Source organism: Salmo salar, chromosome 05 (genome assembly GCF_965601325.2).
Source record: "Salmo salar chromosome 05, fSalSal1, whole genome shotgun sequence".
In the NCBI taxonomy this organism is placed as follows: Eukaryota; Metazoa; Chordata; class Actinopteri; order Salmoniformes; family Salmonidae; genus Salmo; species Salmo salar.
The window spans coordinates 58,484,601-58,506,508 of NC_138295.1; the positions used below are offsets into that span (position 1 = coordinate 58,484,601).

Consider the following 21,908-nt stretch of genomic DNA (forward strand, 5'->3'; position numbering starts at 1 on the left):
TAAGCCTAATACTCTACAACAGAGACAAAACCCAGTCACTCAACAATCTATATCTGCTTGATTTCGCTGATCGCTTTTACAACTCCCCCCTCGCTCTCTCACACACACACACACACACACACCACACACACACACACACACACACACACACACACACACACACACCACACACACACACACACACACACACACACACACACACACACACACACACACACACACACACACACTTCCCCCCATCTATATCTCTTCCCTCTCCGCACTGCACTGTCTCTGATCCTGGAAGCTGTGCTTGCAATAGCTCCTCTGCTCAATGTGAACATTGGTCTCCAGCTGTCCTCTCAGCGCTGCTCGCGAGGAGTGGAACAGAAGACGCATCCGTCCCTGTGCCCTCGGCGAGAGAGGGACTGTGTGTGTAAAAAAGAGACGGAGCTGGAGCTTGGAGAGACAGGGAGCGAGAGAGTGAGTGAGCGAAAGAGAGCGAGCGAGAGAGAGAGAGAGGAAAGGAGGGAGGAGGAGAGGAGGTACCACTGCAGACGCGCAGCCACTGTCACAGCTCCACAGCCAGAGGACAGAGGCAGGAACGGCAGTGAACAGCAGCAGCACCAGAGAGCATGGAGGAGCAAGACTCTATCGTTCACCTGGACCTCTACCCTTCTCACTGACAACCTTCCTCTGGGAATACCCCATGAAGAGTGGAGTTGAGAAGAGAAGAGGAGGGAGATAGAGGACAAGGGGAGGACTCTCTCGATCTGCCCTTCAGGAGAGGAAGCACCAGTCCCTTACTCTAGTGGGACAAATCACACACTATTCTTTTTTTTTTTTTGCCTGTCGGACCTGTGTACGTCTTGGGCTATCTTTAACCTGCGGTCACCTTCTCGACTGTGTGGACTTACGCTGACCCTGGAGAGGACCATGGGGCTAGGGTGGAGGTGGAGGGGTGCAGGAGGGACCCCCAGCATAAGGACAGGGGGAAGCACATTCCTCTGGGTGACAGTACTACTGCTCTGTGGTACCTGGAGGGCTAACACACAGATGGCAGAGAACACCAAGTCTGTGTACTTCTGGGAAACAGGTACTGGACTCCTATTGTACTATGAGAGACTTAGGGACAGATTGGTTGTTGTTTTGTACTGTTTGACTTTAATGGCGATCAGAATAAAGAATCCGCGATATTGAAGTCGAAGCAGAATATTGTGTTTCAAGGAGTATGTTTTCAATAGTCAATGGTGACTATGTATTCAGTATTGAAAAAGCTTGTGGACAAGACCGTCAGCTTGTACACGATATTCTCTGCTCTCATTTCCTCTCTGTGAACCTTTTGAAAAATTAGAGCAGGTCTCAAGGTCCTTAAAACCCCCGTCATCTCATTACCTAATTTTCCCGGTCCCTTACACTAGTCTCACAAGCTGATAGTTTGCACATTGTAACTGAAGTCTAGAAGTCTTGAATAGCAAGCTATCATGGGAGAACGAGGCAGAGAATGATAAAAGAAATCCACAAGAAGTCTATTAGTAAGTGCATTGAATTTGGCACCAAAAGCTGTCTTGATCCATTCTGACAGGATTACTTACATTTCTGTCACTTAGGTGAATTGGTGGTTGGGGTGTGTGTGTGGTTGCATGATAGCTTGATGATTGTATATGTGTTGGAGCACAATAGTAGACAAAAAAAAATGGGGAGTTGATCGCAAACATGAGATGAAATGGGATGGGTGGTTGCAGATTGTTTTCTGATAACCTCTGGTATGAACAAGTGCAATGCATTAGTAATGTACGGCTCCTCTAACATAATTAGAAGATCTGAGCCAGGAATAATCATGCCCAGGGAGACTTGACGCACTTACGTGTGCCTTTAAATATATATGGGCAAATCTCCTTGGCCTTCGTGGTGTTAGTTAACTCTTCGCTTTCTCACCTCCCCCCACCACCTCCCTCCCCCTCATGGGACTAGATGAGGGGTAAATAACCCTCCCCTTCCCAACCCACTGGACAGCTCAGCCCAGCGCCAGTCCTGAATCGATGGGATGTCGTTGTCTCTCGCGCTCCTGCATCTCTAAAGAGGATGTAGCTGAGTAAGGAGATTAAAGGAGTAGGGATTTACTCAAGACGTTTCAGGGAGCAGCCCTGCCCTAAGAAATGGAGCGTCAGGGGCTAGATCTTTCCCAGTGTAGATCATTACGATTACACCACTCTCCCACGCTACACTCACACACCTGCACAAACACAAGAACGCAAACACACACACACACAAATTCCTCATACTGCCTATAGCCACATGGGTTTAGGTCTGTGCTGTGATATGTAACCCTCTGTTAGGAGGTTTTCTGTTCTTTCTAACTAAACGAAGACTATTGATTTTAGGATAGAAGTTTTTATTTGTTTTACAATTGTATAATAAAAAAAAAAAAATGTATTTTTCTTCTTTGGTTTGGCGATGCCACGGAGCTTGGAGATAACCTACAGTAGAGCAATTTATTTCTGGGATTTCAAGCACTTTTTTATCAAAATGTGACCCTTGTGGCTCAGTTGTTGGAGCACGGTGCTTGCAAGGCCAGGGTTGTGGGTTCAATTCCCACTAGGGGACCAGTATGAAAAATGTATGCATCCACTACTGTTAGTCGTTCTGCATAAGAGTGTCTGCTAAATGACTCAAATGTGATATCTTTGCATACCACTTTTTTTGCATTTCAGCTCTTTTCAAAAATATGATTATGTTTGTGCACATTTCAGTGAGTGCAGTCAGTGGAGGGAATATTCTGGTGACAAATGCTGCTGTGATGTTTGCATAATGATGAGTTACTGAAAGACAGCCCTGTCTTCAAACTATAGGGAATTGGCTCACGTTGCTTTTATTGGCTTCTATGAAAATATGATCTATGTTTAGAGGTGCAGAGAATTCAGGGATATTTCCCTCTGGAAGGTTCTATTTAAATGACAAAGTGAAAACAGGCACTGGCTGCCAACAGTCTTAATAATGATGTTATTGAAGAAGATAAGGTTGATGATGACAATGATGATGAGGTGATGGAGGAGGAGCAACCTGTTGAGAATAAGGTTAATGAAGGCAATTATGATGATGATGATTATATTGATGTGGACAATAATGAGGAGATTGTGAAGGAGTAGGAGGATAATATGGTAAAGTATAGTAGTGTTACAAGCCTTGAAGAGATCCTTGGAGGGTTTATGGCTCTCTATGACACAGTTATTTCTATCCTCTCTATCACTCACTCACTCACTTACACACACACACACACACACACACACACACACACACACACACACACACACACACACACACACACACACACACACACACACACACACACACACACACACACACACACACACACACACACACACACACACACACACACACAGTCACAGTCACAGTCACAGAAACACACACAGTGGGTGGAATTCCTTTCGCAGTTTGGTGCTGTGTGCGCTTCATTAGTTTCCGTTAGTGAAGTGGCAGTACTGCTGTAGTCTGGAACTGTCAGGATTGCACCAGCATGTATGCCCATCAGAGGCCAAGGCAATTATCAGTGTGTGTACAGTGTGACTGTGGGTCACGTTCAAGGCCAGAGATCAACCTGGAGTACACACCTCCACAGCAAATGAGGCTTTTGTACTACGCTACCCCACTCCTTGAACTCTCACTCTGACACCATGGGATTTAAATGAGGATACTCCAACTGTCCTGGCTTGTACTGGTATGACACCATCAAACCAACAGTATTTGGTGTGACTCTTCCAATGTGAAGAGATATCTTCATTTGTGACAGCATATCAAATATTCACCAATATAATTTGAATACCACCAATCAATTTGTAATGATGTAGAAATGCAGTTGGCAAATGTCCTGCTGTGTTGTAGGGAAGCATGAATACATTACAAAGGGCTTTACAAAGGGCTCCTGAGTGGCTCAGAGGTCTAAGGCACTGCATCTCTGTGCTAGAGGCATCACTACAGACCCTGGTTTGATCCTGGGCTGTATCACAACTGGCTGTGATTGGGAAAGGGCGGTGCAGAATTAGCCCAGCCGGGTTAGGGGTTAGGGGAGGGTTTGGCCGGGGTAGGCCATCATTGTAAAATAAGAATTTGTTCTTAACTGACTTGCCTAGTTAAATAAAGGTTCAAAAAAACATTGACATTGACAGTAGAGATGTTCATCTGTGTGGTTCAGAACTATTCTCTGTGTTACAGCACAAACCCAGCAGGAGAGCCTGATGCATCTCCAACGTTCCCCTTTGCGTTTCTCCAGGTCCTAATCTGTCATTGGGAAACAGATTATTCAGATTACGTAGGCATCGTCCCTGACTTCTGATCATCCCAATCCCCTTTTACCAGACTGGCTCTCTCTCTCTCTGGCCTACTCATGGTTTACACCACGTTTTCCTCCCCCTAGACCTAATAGCCACCTGAAACGTGCATGGTTATCGCTAATTCTGATGATTGATTTGAACTTCTTTCAGCCAACACCTGTCAGGGCTCCAGTACAGACTAACGCCGCCCCCCCCCCCCCCCCCCCCCTCCCCCCGCAACGTCAAACAACAGAGTACATTTGAGTCATCATCTTATAATGTCATTCTAAAGTCATTCACAACGCTTTATTAACAGGTATAATAGACTACTGAGATGGTATTCAATAACTACGCTGTTAACGGCTAACATGTCCAAGCAGGAGTTCAATGTATTTGGATATGCAGTGATTGCCACGAATTTTGGGTTGACAATTAGGCTATTTTTGTTATATTTGACTGTTAAAATTGGGTTTGTTCAATAGAGATTCATTTGCCTTCGTCTGTATGTGCACTAATATTATATATAGGCCGAATGAAATTGATGCTAATTCACCACCTGAAGAAGTGGAAGCTCAAAACACATTAGCTACACTGAGTGTACAAAACAATAGGAACGCCTGCTCTTTCCATGACATAGACTGACCAGGTCAAACCCATATCCGATATCTTGACTGTAAAACAGTGTGCTTTGAGCTCAGTAATGATCATTGAGAAATAAAAAGCTGAGACCCTCTTTTTAATATGGAAAACAAATTGCTTGCAAAGTTGTCTTTTTTCCCCGCAATTGCATTTTGAAATGTCATACAATCACGAGGGGCACGCGAGGGGGGAGAGAGAGTGTGAGAGGTTCGCTCATTACAGCAGCCGGTGCCAGCGAAACAGGCAGGCACAGCTGCAGGGCAGGCACGTTTATTACAGGAATCGTGAGGATAATGCACTTTACTGTTTAACAAATTCCTGGTTTTAGCCACCTAACAAATAGGATGTTTTGATCGCGGTGACCAGCTAGATGCTAGAATCTGCATCTCACACCAGTGCGTCCAATTTTTAACTCACACAGCCAAGTCAAAGGTTGCAAAATGGAGTCCTGCCTATAGGCCTACAGACGACACACCGTTGGCCCGCCTCGCAACCGCTTGTGTCAATATGTGGGTTTCTAGGAAGGAAATGTAGATGTGCATGTATATCTGTGAATGTTTGTTGACCTTGCAACTCAGAAGACAAATGAACCTAGTAGCCCACTACTCCAATTCTAGTGTTGTGGACATACTGTAGCTACTGTATGTGTAACCATGATGCTGGACTGATGTCATCCCTCAATGAGATGGGCCAGTGTGAAGAGCACTGACAGGCCATTGTTACTGAATACATTTCCACCTAACGACGGCTCCAGCAGTGAGGGATGTCACCCGACCTAGCTGTTAGCGGCTCTCCCAGTCCTAACCACCTGCTATGACAACATACACTATATATACAAAAGTATGTGGACACCCTTTCAAATCAGTGGATTTGGCTATTTCAGCCAGACCTGTTGCTGACAGATATATAAAACCGAGCACACAGCCATGCAATCTCCATAGATAAACATTGGCAGTAGAATGGCCTTACTGAAGAGCTGTGACTTTCAACGTGGCACCGTCATAGGATGCCACCTTTCCAACAAGACAGTTTGTCAAATTTCTTCCCCGGTCAACTGTAAGTGCTGTTATTGTGAAGTGAAAACGTCTAGGAGCAACAACGGCTCAGCGATGTGGTAGGCCACACAAGCTCACAGAACTGAACCGCCGAGTGCTGAAGCGCATAGTGCGTAGAAATTGTCTGTCCTCGGTTGCAACACTCACCACCAAGATTCAAACTGTCTCTGGAACCAACATCAGCACAAGACCTGTTCGTCGGGAGCTTCATGAAATTGGTTTCCATTGACGAGCAGCCGCACACATACCTAAGATCATCATGCACAATGCCAAGCGTCGGCTGGAGTGGTGTAAAGCTCGCCGCCATTGGTAACGCGTTCTCAGGAGTAATGAATCATGCTTCACCTTCTGGCAGTCCAACGGACCAATCTGGGTTTAGCGGGTGCAAGGAGAACTTTACCTGCTTGAATGCATAGTGCCAACTGTAAAGTTTGGTGGAGGATGAATAATGGTCTGGGGCTGTTCTTCATGGTTCGGCCCCTTAGTTCCAGTGAAGGGAAATCTTAACGCTAAAGCATACAATGACACTCTAGACGATTCTGTGCTTCCAACTTTGTGGCAACAGTTTGGGGACGGCTCGTTTGGCGAAGGCCCCCGTGCACAAAGCGAGGTCCATACAGAAATGTTTTGTCGAGATTGGTGTGGAAGAACTTGACTGGCCTGTACAAAGCTCTGACCACAACCCCATCGAACACCTTTGGGACGAATTGGGACACTGACTGCGAGCCATGCCTAATCGCCCAACATCAGTGCCCAACCTCACTAATGCTCTTGTGGCTGACTGGAAGCAAGTCCCCGCAGCAATGTTCCAACATGTAGTGGGAAGCCTCCCCAGAAAAGTGGAGGCTGTTATAGCAGCAATGGGGGGACCGACTGCATATTAATGCCCATGATTTTGGAATGAGGTGTTTGACGAGCAGGTGTCCACATACTTTTGGTCATGTAGTGTAGTACGTATTAGAGTGAACAGCCTGCCTGGAAAGCATATGCGGGAAAAGGTCAGAAGCTCAATACCATAACCTAAGGTCATTATCATGGTCAAACAAGCGCAGCATGTCCCACTCTCCCATACTTCCACTAGACCAGGGTAATTCAAACCCGGGCCAAGATCCATAGAGCAACTGGTGTTCTTCCTTCCTCTCTATTCAGGATCTGACTCAGACCTCGGACTCCAGGAGAGTGGACTATCTGGCCAATCAATTAAGAAATCAATCAGTCAATCAATGAACTGCCAGGAAAAAAAAACAGCAGTACTGAAAAAACATTAAGGCCTGGTTTTTAATAGCCTTGTACTATCATCTGAATGTACAGTGTTAGAGATCGACAAGTGCCTTCTGGCAAGAAACAAGCCCACATCTAGCTGCCTCAGTAAAGATACTGTCTGGAGATATGGCCATGGGGGATATCTCTGGCAACATCCCAATTGAATGTATCCCTACGGAGCCCAGCTTCATTTTAGTGACTGCATTTTAATATGACCTACGTTGACCCTCATTACAATAGTACCTGGGGGCATACCAGCTTCTGTGATAGAATTGGCTGGCCACTCTTTAAGACCCAAAGCAACAGGCTGCATATTTAGCCCATGAATAAATGAAGGTGATTTCCTTGGGAGTTGGAGATAGTGGCACGCAAGTGTTGTTCTTGTATATTCAATTTTTCAGTTTGGATCTAATGGGCGATAACTGAAGCAATAGTGTGTGACCGGTCTCATATCCAGATTGGAAACTGAGCACTCAGCAGCACTGCAGCCCACGGTGTATTTATATTTCTGGAGTGCGGCAACAACAGCAATACAACTTGCACACAGCGTCAGCAGATTTCTGCCTTTGAAAGGGAGAGTGAAACATTTCAAAGTTTCGTATCAAGATGAGTGGTTTGGGGTTGATTTCAAGATCCAAGCTGTTTTGCCCCAGTTGTAACATTTGTAACAGCACCTTTGAACGCTACAGTTATTTCATCACATAGAAACTTGTTTGATGATAGAGATTCATAGAGAACCGGTAGTATACTTTGCACTGTGATCAAAATCTCTTCTTTTGACCCACATTGGGGGGTTATTTTACACCTATATGTTGCATGAGCAAATTAAGCTGTATCCTAAAGCTGTCCAGTCCCACGTAGATGCAGCAGTGTGCAGGCCAGGGAGCACAAGAGTTTGTTTAAAGGTAGACTCAGCGAAATGACGTTGCCACGAGCAGCTCTACATAGATTGTGATGAGCAAGATGCAAAACTTCGCTCTCCCACGGTCACACACAGTATCTGCGCATGTGCACGCGTTCGCTTCGCGGGTTCGCGTCACAGCGTAGTGGCCACGGACCCAAAACAACGGAGAGGTTGAGCCTCGCGCTTCAACGCTCTCAGTTGTTGCGGAAATAGACCCACTATGTTATGTACTTTCTGCATCTACGTCATATCGCTGAGTCTACCTTTAATCTAGAGTTACCACTAAGACCTGATCATTACTGATATAACGATGCAGGCCGGATTACAGATTACACTTTATACCCCAAACTGTATTTATAGTGATTTAAGAGGATTTGCACATTTACACCATATTCTGCAATATTCCAACGGCTCACAACATATGATATTTAAACGGTTGCTAGGTCATAAATGTATTTAATGTGTATTTACTGGTATTTATTACTTTGTATATAGTAGTGTTTGTATGGTGAGAGTAAGCAGATTAATGGTAATATTAGATGATATATTGTGGGATATTATAGAATTCCAATGAAAGTCTATCCCTTGACTGCTGTTTAAGCTCTATCAATTTAAAGGGATGAGTGTATGATTGAATAGACCGACCTATACTTTCCTATTAATCTTCTCAAGTGCCCCCTCAAAGACGAGGAGGGGAGACAGGCGACGAGGGGGACACATCGTGCGGGGACATAGGGTCGTGTCCTCCCAGTACCTTGACAGACAACTACTTCAGCCATACTGGGTCAAAGCAGAAACATGGTGAACTCTTCTCATTCAGTCAGTGGATACGTCGGGGAAACATGCTATTTAGACTCTGGGAGTGGCATTCGAAACAGACTGTCATCTCCTGTGGGAAGCAATAAGGCAGCTTCAGTGGGTTGAGAGGAGAATGGGCTCTCTGAGAGGGAGCAGTGACGTTTCCTTTAGTGAGACGAGTTTCTAGTCCACACAGCTCTGCTCTGCTGATGGTAATAAAGGCATACTGTGGAGAAGTGGAGAAATATCCGTCCATCCACTCATCTATCCGTCCGTCCATTCATCACTCCATCCACCCATCCCTCAGCTCTGCTCAGTTGTATTACTTCAGGATGAGCACGACTTGTGTGTTCATTGTATTGGAATGTTGTGGGAAATGTAGTTTTAGTTCCGTGGTGGGTTCATTGACTGCATCGTACCGCATCACAGGCCCAACGATGTACCGTATTTGATTACGTTTTTATACATTTGTGTTGGTTTCGGTTTTACTTATCTTATTTGTACCATATTACCAATGACGTGATGGAAATGTAATTGAAAATCTATTCTTTGCTAGGCTGCAATGAATATACAAAGTAATGAAGGCCTACTATATTGCACAAGATAATATTTGCTTTCATTATTTCAATGATCCCAGGGTGAATTAATATACTCCGTGTAATCATGTGTAAATACAGATTGATTTAATCTATGGTAGTGGAATCATACACTACAAGCCTCCTGGGTCAGACATTGCATGAGAATGAAGGACTATCTCAGCTGCCACCTGCCGGAATGGAATATGATGATAATATGGTTACCAGTGAGAACCACAGGCATGTATTACACATGTATTATACAATAATTCCACAGTATCTAGTACTGAAGTGTTGCTTTGCATATTGGTTATAAGTGTTGAGGTAGGATGCTGAACTGTCCGTCAAGTGGTTAGCTGACAACTATTGTCAGTTCTCAAGTGCTACTGTAGCTCTAACCGAACCGTAGCAAGCAGATCCCGTATGCTTAAAAAACCCTCTGCATCATACAGTTGAACCCGGCTGGGCCTCTGTTTAGCCACTCTTTAACCTTGTCTTGGTGATACTGGGACATGAATCCCTGGCCAGCTAGCTCTTTTAAGATGGTGTTTGTACAGGAAGAACTGTTGGTGTCTGAGATGTGAGGCTTGAAGGGTCCTTCCCCACGGTACTACCATCTTTAATGTCAATTTCACACATGCACGGGCTAATCACTTGTGACAATCCCTTGGATTAGAGCGAGGACAGCAGATGGCCCCAGGCAGAGCAGAGCAGAGCCATGGCGGGGCAGGGCAGGGCAGGGAAGGGCACACAGGGCCTGGTCAACACACAGGGCTGCTCAGGCTCCCTTGCTAGCTAGATCCCTCCTCTGGCTTCTCCACTCGTTCACTCTAATTCTCTGGTATCCATTCATTTATAAATCTACAGTATCTAAATCTACAGTATCATGGCTGATTCATTGCTCTTTCTTGAGGTTTTTCTCCTCCGTAATCCCTCCATCCATCCATCTATCCATCCATCCGTCCATCCATCCATTCAACTGTCAATGTGTTGGGGAGCTGGCAGCCTTGCCTCTCCACCTCCTCCTCCTCCTCCTCTCCTTTTCCTCTATTAATCCATCCATCCATTCTCTCTGTTTCCACACTCCCTCTTTCCTGGCTCACGTGGGTGTTGGGCATGTGTCCAGGACTCACGCATGGCACTTCACACCAGGTCTCTGGCATTCGCTCAGACACATGCTCTACCATACGTGCATGTACACGCGCATGCACACACGTGCACTAGCAACTCCACATTCACACCTACAGAGAGATGCGTTCACTGGCTTTTGCGCCTCTAACCCCTTGCTAATAGCTCATGCATGGGTTTTAGGAATGCAGGAAGAGTATTCCTGTAGATCACACTTCCACTTATAGCTCACGACAAACACGTGATAGATTCAGGGTGAGGGATCTGCTATCTTCTGTTCTCTCCCTTTACTTTCTCCCTCTGTTTTTCACGAATATTTCCAGAACATTGTTACAGTAACTTGGTGTAACTAGATTTTTATGGATTTCTTCAAAAGTTGTATGACTGATAAGAGAGTGTTATGAAAAGAGGCTTAGGGCTCAACCAACATTTAAAACAATTATTCCAGTGTCGAAGGGGAACTATCTGTGGGATTAATATGAACTGAAATTATATATCAGATAATCATTTTCAATTATCTTGGTGTATTTCTTTGCTCTTATTTTTCATATTAGAGAAAGCATAACATTGTGATTACACAGTCTAAGCAGCAACGTAATTGTTTGCTTCTCTCAGTCCTATCAAAACATTCACTGTGCTATCAGACCATCTGCAAATTAAACTTTGTCATCTTTTGGCGGTTTGGACAATCGGAACCTGTTAGACTCAGAAATGACAAACAGTTGAAGTCAGAAGTTTACATACACTTAGGTTGGAGTCTTTAAAACTTTTTAAAAATGTTTTTCAACCACTCCACAAATTTCTTGTTAACAAATTATAGTTTTGGCAAGTTGGTTAGGACATCTACTTTGTGCATGACACAAGTCATTTTTCCAACAATTGTTTACAGACAGATTATTTCACTTATAATTCACTGTATCACAATTACAGTGGGTCAGACGTTTACATACACTAAGTTGACTGAGCATTTAATTAACAGCTTGGAAAATTCCAGAAAATGATGTCATGGCTTTTGAAGCTTCTGATAGACTAATTGACATCATTTGAGTCAATTGGAGGTGTACCTGTGGATGTATTTCAAGGCCTACCTTCAAACTCAGTGCCACTTTGCTTGACATCATGGGAAAATCAAAAGAAATCAGCCAAGACCTCAGAAAGAAATGGAGACCTCCACAAGTCTGGTTCATCCTTGGGAGCAATTTCCAAACGCCTGAAGGTACCACGTTCGTCTGTACAAATAATAGTACGCAAGTATAAACACCATGGGACCACGCAGTTGTCATTACCGCTCAGGAAGGAGACGCATTCTGTCTCCTAGAGATGAACGTACTTTGATGCAAAAAAGTGCAAATCAATCCCAGAACAACAGCAAAGGTCCTTGTGAAGATGCTGGAGGAAACAGGTACAAAAGTATCTATTTCCACAGTAAAACGCGTCCTATATCGACATAACCTGATAGGCCGCTCAGCAAGAAAGAAGCCACTGCTCCAAAACCGCCATAAAAAGTGTGCAGATTGCAACTGCACATGGGGATAAAGATTGTCATTTTTGGAGAAATGTCCTCTGGTCTGATGAAACAAAAATAGAACTGTTAGGCCATAATGTCCATCGTTATGTTTGAAGGAAAAAGGGGGAGGCTTACAAGCCGAAGAACACCATCCCAACCGTGAAGCATGTTGTGGGGGTGCTTTGCTGCAGGAGGGACTGGTGCACTTCACAAAATAGATGGCATCATGAGGGAGGAAGATTATGCAGATACATTGAAGCAACATCTCAAGACATCAGTCAGGAAGTTAAAGCTTGGTCACAAATGGGTCTTCCAAATGGACAATGACCCCAAGCATACTTCTAAAGTTGTGGGAAAATGGCTTAAGGACAACAAAGTCAAGGTATTGGAGTGGCCATCACAAAGCCCTGACCTCAATCCAATAGAACATTTGTGGGCGAAACTGAAAAAGCGTGTGCGAGCAAGGAGGCCTACAAACCTGACTCAGTTACAACAATTCTGTCAGGAGGAATGGGCCAGAATTCACCCAACGTATTGTCGGAAGCTTGTGGAAGGCTACCTGAAGTGTTTGACCCAAGTTAAACAATTTAAAGGCAATGCTACCAAATACTAATTGAGTGTATGTAAACTTTTGACCCACTGGAAATGTGATGAAAGAAATAAAAGCTGAAATAAATCATTCTCTCTACTATTATTCTGACATTTCACATTCTTAAAATAAAGTGGTGATCCTAACTGACCTAAGACAGGGAATTTATTAGGATTAAATGTCAGGAATTGTGAAAGACTGAGTTTAATGTATTTTGCTATGGTCTGCAGTCGTGGCCAAAAGTTTTGAGAATGACACAAATATTGATTTCCACAAAGTTTGCTGCTTCAGTGTCTTTAGATATTTTTGTCAGATGTTACTATGGAATACTGAAGTATAATCCAAGCATTTCATAAGTGTCAAAGGCTTTTATTGACAATTACATGAAGTTGATGCAAAGAGCCAATATTTGCAGTGTTGACCCTTCTTTTTCAAGACCTCTGCAATCCGCCCTGGCATGCTGTCAGTTAACTTCTGGGCCACATCCTGACTGATGACAGCCCATTCTTGCATAATCAATGCTTGGAGTTTGTCAGAATTTGTAGGTTTTTGTTTGTCCACCCGCCTCTTGAGGATTGACCACAAGTTCTCAATGGGAGTTTCCTGGCCATGGACCCAAAATGTTGATGTTTTATTCCCAGAGCAACTTAGTTATCACTTTTGCATTATGGCAAGGTGCTCCATCATGCTGGAAAAGGCCTTGTTCGTCACCAAACTGTTCATGGATGGTTGGGAGAAGTTGCTCTCGGAGAATGTGTTGGTACCATTCTTTATTCATGGCAGTGTTCTTAGACAAAATTGTGAGTGAGCCCACTCCCTTGGCTGAGAAGCAACTCCACACATGAATGGTCTCAGGATGCTTTACTGTTGGCATGACACAGGACTGATGGTAGCGCTCACCTTGTCTTCTCCGGACAAGCTTTTTTCCGGATGCCCCAAAGTCGGAAAGGGGATTCATCAGAGAAAATGACTTTACCCCAGTCCTCAGCAGTCCAATTCCTGTACCTTTTGCAGAATATCAGTTTGTCCCTGATGTTTTTCCTGGAGAGAAGTGACTTCTTTGCTGCCCTTCTTGACACCAGGCCATCCTCCAAAAGTCTTCGCCTCACTGTGCGTGCAGATGCACTCACACCTGCCTGCTGCCATTCCTGAGCAAGCTCTGTACTGGTGGTGCCCCGATCCCACAGCTGAATCAACTTTAGGAGACGGTCCTGGCGCTTTCTGGACTTTCTTGGGTGCCCTGAAGCCTTCTTCACAACAGTTGAACCGCTCTCCTTGAAGTTCCTGATGATCCGATAAATGGTTGATTTAGGTGCAATCTTTCTGGCAGCAATATCCTTGCCTGTGAAGCCCTTTTTGTGCAAAACAATGATGACGGCACGTGTTTCCTTGCAGGTAACCATGGTTGACAGAGGAAGAACAATGATTCCAAGCATCACCCTCCTTTTGAAGCTTCCAGTCTGTTATTTGAACTCAATCAGCATGACAGAGTGATCTCCAGCCTTGTCCTCATCATCACTCACACCTGTGTTAACGAGAGAATCACTGACATGATGTCAGCTGGTCCTTTTGTGGCAGGGCTGAAATGCAGTGGAAATGTTTTTGGGGGATTCAGTTCATTTTCATGGCAAATAGGGACTTTGCAATTAATTGCAATTCATCTGATCACTCTTCATAACATTCTGGAGTATATGAAAATTGCCATCATACAAACTGAGGCGGCAGACTTTGTGAAAACTAATATTTGTGTCATTCTCAAAACCTTTGGCCACGACTGTATGTAAACCTCCGACTTAAACTGTATTTTACACAAATTACGCACACAAACCAGTGAAACCACAACAATTTGCTATTGACACAATGGAAAACCTTTATCAGAAGGTGTCATTTGTGTTGTCGCTACACAGGCCTCTATGAGAATTCATGAAGCAAACCTGCAGCCAGGCATCACAGGGCACTGTAATTCATCATGGCACATTTGATCTCTCTAGAATCTTTTAAGAAATCCTCTTGAATGTGCCACAGGGTTTTCTCGCTATACTCTCTTCGGTCATATAAGCAGTTTGTCTCACTTGTCTATAGTAAATGATATCTTGTTATTTTGGATATCTGATTTGATTGTTTTGTCCGTTCTACAATGATACAAGTGGCTATTATTGTCAATAATAACATGGACAATGACTAATTTCTAAATAACAGCGACTACAACTAATACCCAGGATGAACACAGTATGATGATGTACGTGCATGTCACGTCCTGACCAGTGAAAAGGATAATTTTGCCATAGTAGAATGGTCAGGGCGTGGCAGGGGGGTTGTTTTGTGTGTTTTGGGGTTGGTTTGTTTCTAGGGGAATTTGTTCTAGTTTTCTGTTTCTATGTTTCATTTTCCATGTGTGGCCGAGTATGGTTTCCAATCAGAGGCAGGTGTCTTCCGTTGTCTCTGATTGCAAGCCATACTTAGGCAGCCTGTTTTTCTTTGGGTTTTGTGGGTGTTTATTTTCCGTTTAGTTATTGTACCTGACGGAACTGTTGAGCGTTTATTATTTTGTTGTTGAAGTGCATTCATTAAAATCCAAAGATGAGCACTATACACACTGTGCCTTGGTCTAATCCTTTCAACGCTTGTGACAGAAACACCCACCATAAGAAGACCAAGCAGCGTGGGAGGAGGTACGTCGAGTCGTGGACCTAGGAAGAAATCCTGGATGGGGCAGGACCGTGGACAAGGCCGGGAGAGTATCGCCGCCCGCCGGAGGAGATAGAGGCAGCGAAGGCGGAACGGCATTACTGGGAGGAACGGCTGGAACGGCAAGAGGAGGCTGAGAGGCAGCCCCCCCCAAAAAAAATTGGGGGGGCATACGGGTAGTTTGGCTAGGTCAGGGGGGAGCCCTGACCTAACTGTCCGGGCGTACAGGAGAGAGCCATGGAGCAAACCGGAGCCAATAAAGGAGTCAAGCGCTGAGTTCGACGCGAGATTCCGTGAAATTGTGCTGGCGGAGAGGGCACTGTGGAGACGGCGTGCAGAGGGGCGAGAAATGCATTACAGGGTGATGCGCACTATCTCCCCCATCTGCACGCACAGTCCGGTGCGGTCGGTACGGGCTCCGCAGCGGTGCCAGGCGAGAGTTGGCCGGCAGCCAGGAAGAAGTGCGCCGGCTCAACGCATCTGCCCGCCAGTGCGTCTCCTCGGCCCAGTTTATCCTACGCCTGCTCTACGCACGGCAGCCCTCATTCCCCAGCAAAGCCCAGTTCACCCTGTGCCAGCTCTCCGCCCGTGCCGGGCTACAGTGACCATCCAGCCAGGACGGGGTGTGCCAGCCCTGAGCTCCAGACCTCCGGTGCGCCTCCACGGCCCAGTGTGCCTTGTGCCTGCTCTGCGTACCCAGTCTCCTGTGCGTCTCCCCAGTCTGGTGAGACCAGTTCCAGCTCCCCGTAGGAAGCCTCCAGTAATGATCAACGGTCCGAAGCCTCCAGCGATAATCCATGGCATGAAGCCTCCAGTGATGATCCATGGCCCGGAGCCTGTAGGAATGATCCATGGCACGAAGCCTCCAGTGATAACCCATGGCCCGGAGCCTCCTGTGATGATCCATGGCGCGGAACCAGTAGTGATGATCCATGGCACGGAGCCTGCAGCGAAGGTCCCCAGTCCGGAACCTACGGAGACGCTCTCCAGTCCGGAGCCTCCAGCGACGCTCTCCAGTCCGGAGCCTCCAGCGACGCTCTCCAGCCCGGGGCCTCTAGCGATGCCCCTCAGCCCAGGGCTTCCAGCGACGCCTCTCAGCCCGGGGCCTCCAGCGACGCCTCTCAGCCCGGGGCCTCCAGCGACGCCTCTCAGCCCGGGGCCTCCAGCGACGGTCTGCAGCCCGGCGTCTTCAGCGACGGTCTGCAGCCCGGAGTCTTCAGAGACGGTCTGCAGCCCAGAGTCTTCAGCGACGGTCTGCAGCCCAGAGCCTTCGGTAATGGTCTGCAGCCCAGAGCCTCCCGCGGTGGTCGGCAGCGCAGAACGGGGGCTACGCCCGGAGCCAGAGCCACCTCCGTAGCTGGAGGATTGGCGGAAGGGGTGGGTGTAGCACAGGAACCGTCGTAGATGGTGGCCACCCTCCCTTCCCTCCCTTTAGGTTTGGGGTTGTTTTTGTGGGTTTTTTGTTTGGGGTGCAGTCGGGGTCTGCACCTTCGGGGAGGGGGGTACTGTCACGTCCTGACCAGTGAAAAGGGTCATTTTGCCATAGTAGAATGGTCAGGGCGTGGCAGGGGGGTTGTTTTGTGTGTTTTGGGGTTGGTTTGTTTCTAGGGGAATTTGTTCTAGTTTTCTGTTTCTATGTTTCATTTTCCATGTGTGGCCGAGTATGGTTTCCAATCAGAGGCAGGTGTCTTTCGTTGTCTCTGATTGGAAGCCATACTTAGGCAGCCTGTTTTTCTTTGGGTTTTGTGGGTGTTTATTTTCCGTTAAGTTATTGTACCTGACGGAGCTGTTGGTCATTTGTTATTTTGTAAAGTGTTTCTCATTAAAGATTCAAGATGAGCACTCAACACGCTGTGCCTTGGTCTAATCCTTTCGACGCTTGTGACAGTGCATGTCATAGAGACCAAGATAATGAGGGATGACATGAGTTGGTGCTGACCTCTGTGATGACATTTGTCACGGAGACATGGACCAAACACGACTGATTACAAGGGTGAGGCCTGTTTTTATCCATGGCTCTATCCACTAATGTACTGGCTATTAAACCATCTGTATCTGTCATATGTCTCCAGTGAGCATCACCATTGCAATTACATTCCATTCATCACCTCTGAACTCTCAGCTGGTTGGTTATTAGAGATTTCAAACAATACTGGACTGTTTGAAATTTATTTGAACTACAAATCTTGCGTCTTTCACCATGCCTCCGTCTGTGCCTTCATCTGGGCTCAGAAATAAGACAGCCCGAGCCCTCTGTACCTGAAACCTCCCTCCATTTCTATATGTCATAATAATCCTAATCAAGTGCTGGCTCTACGAATCCACATTCAGTCCTCCCACTCCATTCCCATCTCTCCCTGTCTTCATCTCTCTTGGTTGGTGGATCTGTGGCGGACGGCAAGGCTGAGTGGCTGGGCTTTAATGAAGATTGTGTTTTTCCAGAGAGGGGCCGGTGGGATTACACAGCTGTCACAGCTGTCAGTCATTCCTCCACCCCTTCTGGAGCTGCTAGAAAGCTGTAGCCATGACAACAGTGATATGACGACGGCTTTATGTGATGACGTAAACCCCTCGCACCTGTATCTGTTTAATTCTGGCTCCCTGTTGTAGAGTGGTAGTGCAGACCCAAAGTTTAGACTGCTTCATGGCAAGAGAGAGAGTCGAGAGCTTGGCTCTAAGGTTCTATCTGTAAAAAGATGTTTCTGAGATAATTGGCTTTAAATTTCCGAAGCCTCATTCACTTGAATGGTGTCAGCAATTTTTATATTGTATTCTTTTCTACTCAACAACATGAATTAGAGTACTTATAATACTATATAGGTAGAGAACATTGAACAGAACAAGGCTATGTCAATAAATCAATTTTGACAAAAATGCTGTAGTTTAACTTTTTTCAAATCTGTTATTTAATAGAAAGTGATAGCTTTACCGCAGTAGAAAACAAAGTATCATGAGCAAGATTATTTAAAATAAGCGGTAGTGACAATAACAGTGCAAAACAATCAACACAGCAACAAAAGAAATACTTAAAAGGGAAGAGCTGTTTCTTCTCTGCCCTTCTTCAGTTTAACAGAACACAGACAGGTTTGTGTGTGTGCTCGAGCGTGTGTGTGTGTGTGCCTGCGTGCGTGCATGAGTATGTGCATGCATTTGTGTGTGTGTGTGTACGTGCGACCGCATTGCATTATATATGTGTGCAAAATCTAGGTCAGTCCTGCTGCTGTTGTACCCTACTGGTGAACCCTCGGGTGAGACTATTGCAGATCTGAAGGGGCTGGGGGGGGGGGGGGGGGGGGGTGTATGTATGCTTGTCTGTGTACAGTGTGGGGTTATTACATGCGGACACATCCTTTCATCTATCCCCCACCGCCGCCACCATTAAAAATAGATGTTTCCCACTGATAACACATCTAAATCACTGTAAGAAGGCACTGGATCAGCACTATAGCGCTATTGCACTCCATTAAAGAAAGTCTGGTTTGGATAAAATCTTACCCTGGCCAATGGCAATTTTCAGAGGATTAATATCATTGAAGCCCTCTCTTCCATGCTCAGGGCCTCTCTGGTTGACTGCCCGAACCCTAGTGTGAAGCACTTTGGCCCGAGGACCCCACTGCATCTGGTATTTACATGATCACAGACTGGAGAGGAGACACCATGTGGGGGAGAGAGAAGAGAGGGGTGGAGAGACAGGGTGAGAGTGGAGAGAGATGGAGGGAAGGAAACAAGAGAGAGGTGGATGAAAAAGGAGATACAGTATGCAGAGAAACACTGTAAAAAATGGATCAACCTAAAAAAAAGACTTCCTGGTTACAAGTAAATAAGTTAGGTTTTCTCAATTGAAAATACTACATTTGTTGAGACCGAATACTGTATGTGATTCAATGCCAACTGTTTTATTTTATTATTACCGAAGTATATCTCAAGTTGCAACCTATTTCTTTCAACACTTACTTTTCCCCTTTGTTTAAACCTAATAAATAACTAAATTACATAAATAAAACCCATTTTTTTATCTTGTTCCAAGTTCACTTTTTAGTTTAGAATAAGCTATCCAAATGTCCTCAATTGGGTTACAAGCAATTAAATAAATTCCCTATCAAACAAGAAATTAAGTTTGTTCAATAAATATAAATAATATTTCCATATTCTTTACACAAGACTGTCACATTTAGCTGCAACAAGATCCTAACCAAACATTTCCTACCTTCTCTTTAGTATCACGTGCACCTCTATTTCTTTTGGAAAAGTTTCATTGTTGCATTTCCTTTAAAAACAGCTCATATGTTTGTACATCATTTTATACACATAAAAACTGCATAAAAGCATAAAAACAGCATTTGAATATTACATTTAAATTTGTTAAAAAGTACATGTTGTTAAAAACAATAGGATAAAAGTACTTTTTCTTGTAAAAAAAACCCCCATCAAATCCTGTAAAAACTATTTCAAAGGTGTACAAATGATTTAACAAAGGTAAAACATTTTTAAGACATGAAAAACATGTTAAAAAGTCACTTTTTTAAAAGGCTGTCTTTGGTCCTTCGTACAGGAATGGGGTGAGTCCTTATCAAGCTCACCTCCTCCTGCTCCTCTGAATCAATTACCGTTCTGTCCGTCGGGGCCCAGAGGAGATCCCTCCCCTAGGTGCAACGCCCTAGGCGCCGCAGCGCTGTCAGGCCGTGGGTGTTGTGGGGGACCCATCGCACTTACGCAATTATCATTACAGATGCTGACAAGGTAGAATGAAGAGGAATACAATATACTAAATGAACTGGAATTACATTTACCCTCACGGGTGGGCAAAAAGAACAAACTGAAAGCCACACCCCCAATATGCCACGCCTCAAACTCTTCTGATAGGCTGCCACCGCTACATTGTCCCACCGCTGTTAGAACCTTTATTCAATTTTAAAAAATCACATTAATCTGTCGAATTAGTTGTTTGATTTCAGACAAATTTAATAGAATAGGTGGAACAAACTAAAGCGTCATTTTCAAATCATTCCAATCAGTAAAAGCACTTCAGATGAACAGCAGCGTCGTCCCATTTTTTACAGTGTGAAAGATGGACAAAGCTGTTGCTAAAGAGGAAACCAGGAGAGAGAAAGGATTTTTTTTTGTATTATTGTTGTTAGTATTTTTTCATTAAAAAAAATAAATAAAATGTGATTAGGTATTTTAGGTATTTTCTTAAAATGGCATTGTTGGTCAAGGGCTTGTAAGTAAGCATTTCACTGTAAGGTCTACACCTGTTGTATTCGGTGCATGTGACAAATGCAATTTGATTTGATTTGATTTGAAAGAGGGAGGAGGAGAAAGAGAACAAGTAGGGGAGAGGGAAGAGAGAGAGGCTATCCCCAGTGGCATCAATTCCCTTCAACTGCGCCACTATCTCTATGAAATGAATTGGTTATCATCAAAGGCTTAAGTCTATTGCAAGGGAACAGCCTGTATTAACCTTTAAGGGTGCATGACATTATAATACTCAGTTGTCTGAGTGGATTTCACATGCCCCTCACGTACGATCTATCTCGTCTGGGGTACCTTTGTTTTTAGAGTGAAAAAGAGAAAGAGAGCGAAAGTAGCAGACAGCGGGAGAGAAAAGGATAGAAGGACAGAGAAAGAGAGAGTCAGGGAGAAAGATGGAGAGACTGCAGAGAGAAAGAGAAACGAGAGTGACAGACATTCAGATAGAGAGAGAGGAGAGAGAAGATAGTAAGAGAACGAGAGAGAAAGAAGAACAGAGAAGTAGCTACAGAAGACCCTTGTGAAAACGGATGCAGAATCTCAGGATGGAATAATGTGGCTTCTTAAGTCCAGGCTGTTGCCAAATCCGAAGATTGATTAAGTCAGAGATTCCCTCTTTATTACCTCAGTGGCTGGGTATTGCTACACGACTTTGGCTTCGAAAGTGATGTGCGCTGTTCAATTTCAGATGGCATTTATTTCCATCCATCAAAATAAATGTATTCTCAAATGTAGCTTATATCCCAATGTGTTTCGGCCTTGTTGTGAAAACCAGGTGACTTACTTTACCAGTCCATCTTATGTTCCTACTTCCTAAGAGAGGATTGTATTTTAAAGTGTATATTAAACAAGTCTCTAAACTCAAACTACTTTTCTACATTGTAGCAAAATACACTTGTAGCAACTTCAACATCCAGCACACTATCTCTCTTATCGTTTCTAGAAAATTGCATTATTTTATGTTCCTCAAATCATCTATCAAAGAATTGCCATGGGAGAATCATTCTTCTCTCATCCTTACATTTCGCCAAACCTCTCCCATCTTTCTTTGAAACGTGGGGGGTATGGCAGAGTAGCGTTTCATTCCCAGGAAATGCAGTATTAAAGAACACGGACCTTGGCTGGTATTGCGATTCTTTGATCTGTCCACCTACTGGGGTCTCTTTGAACACTTCTCTTTGGATTAAAGTCATCTGACCCTG

The 21,908-nt window shown here is 44.7% G+C and overlaps 1 protein-coding gene across 1 annotated transcript in view; it reads left to right on the top strand.

Annotated features, from left to right (window-relative positions):
- The first annotated feature begins 287 nt into the window (after window positions 1–287).
- LOC106605193 (thrombospondin type-1 domain-containing protein 7A) overlaps window positions 288–21,908 on the top strand; it is a 99,298-nt gene continuing 77,677 nt past the window's right edge. Inside the window, exon 1 of the mRNA XM_082975307.1 lies at window positions 288–1,075. Coding sequence (XP_082831433.1) covers window positions 916–1,075 — 160 coding nt within the window. The 5' untranslated portion in view covers window positions 288–915. The remainder of the gene's footprint in view (window positions 1,076–21,908) is intronic.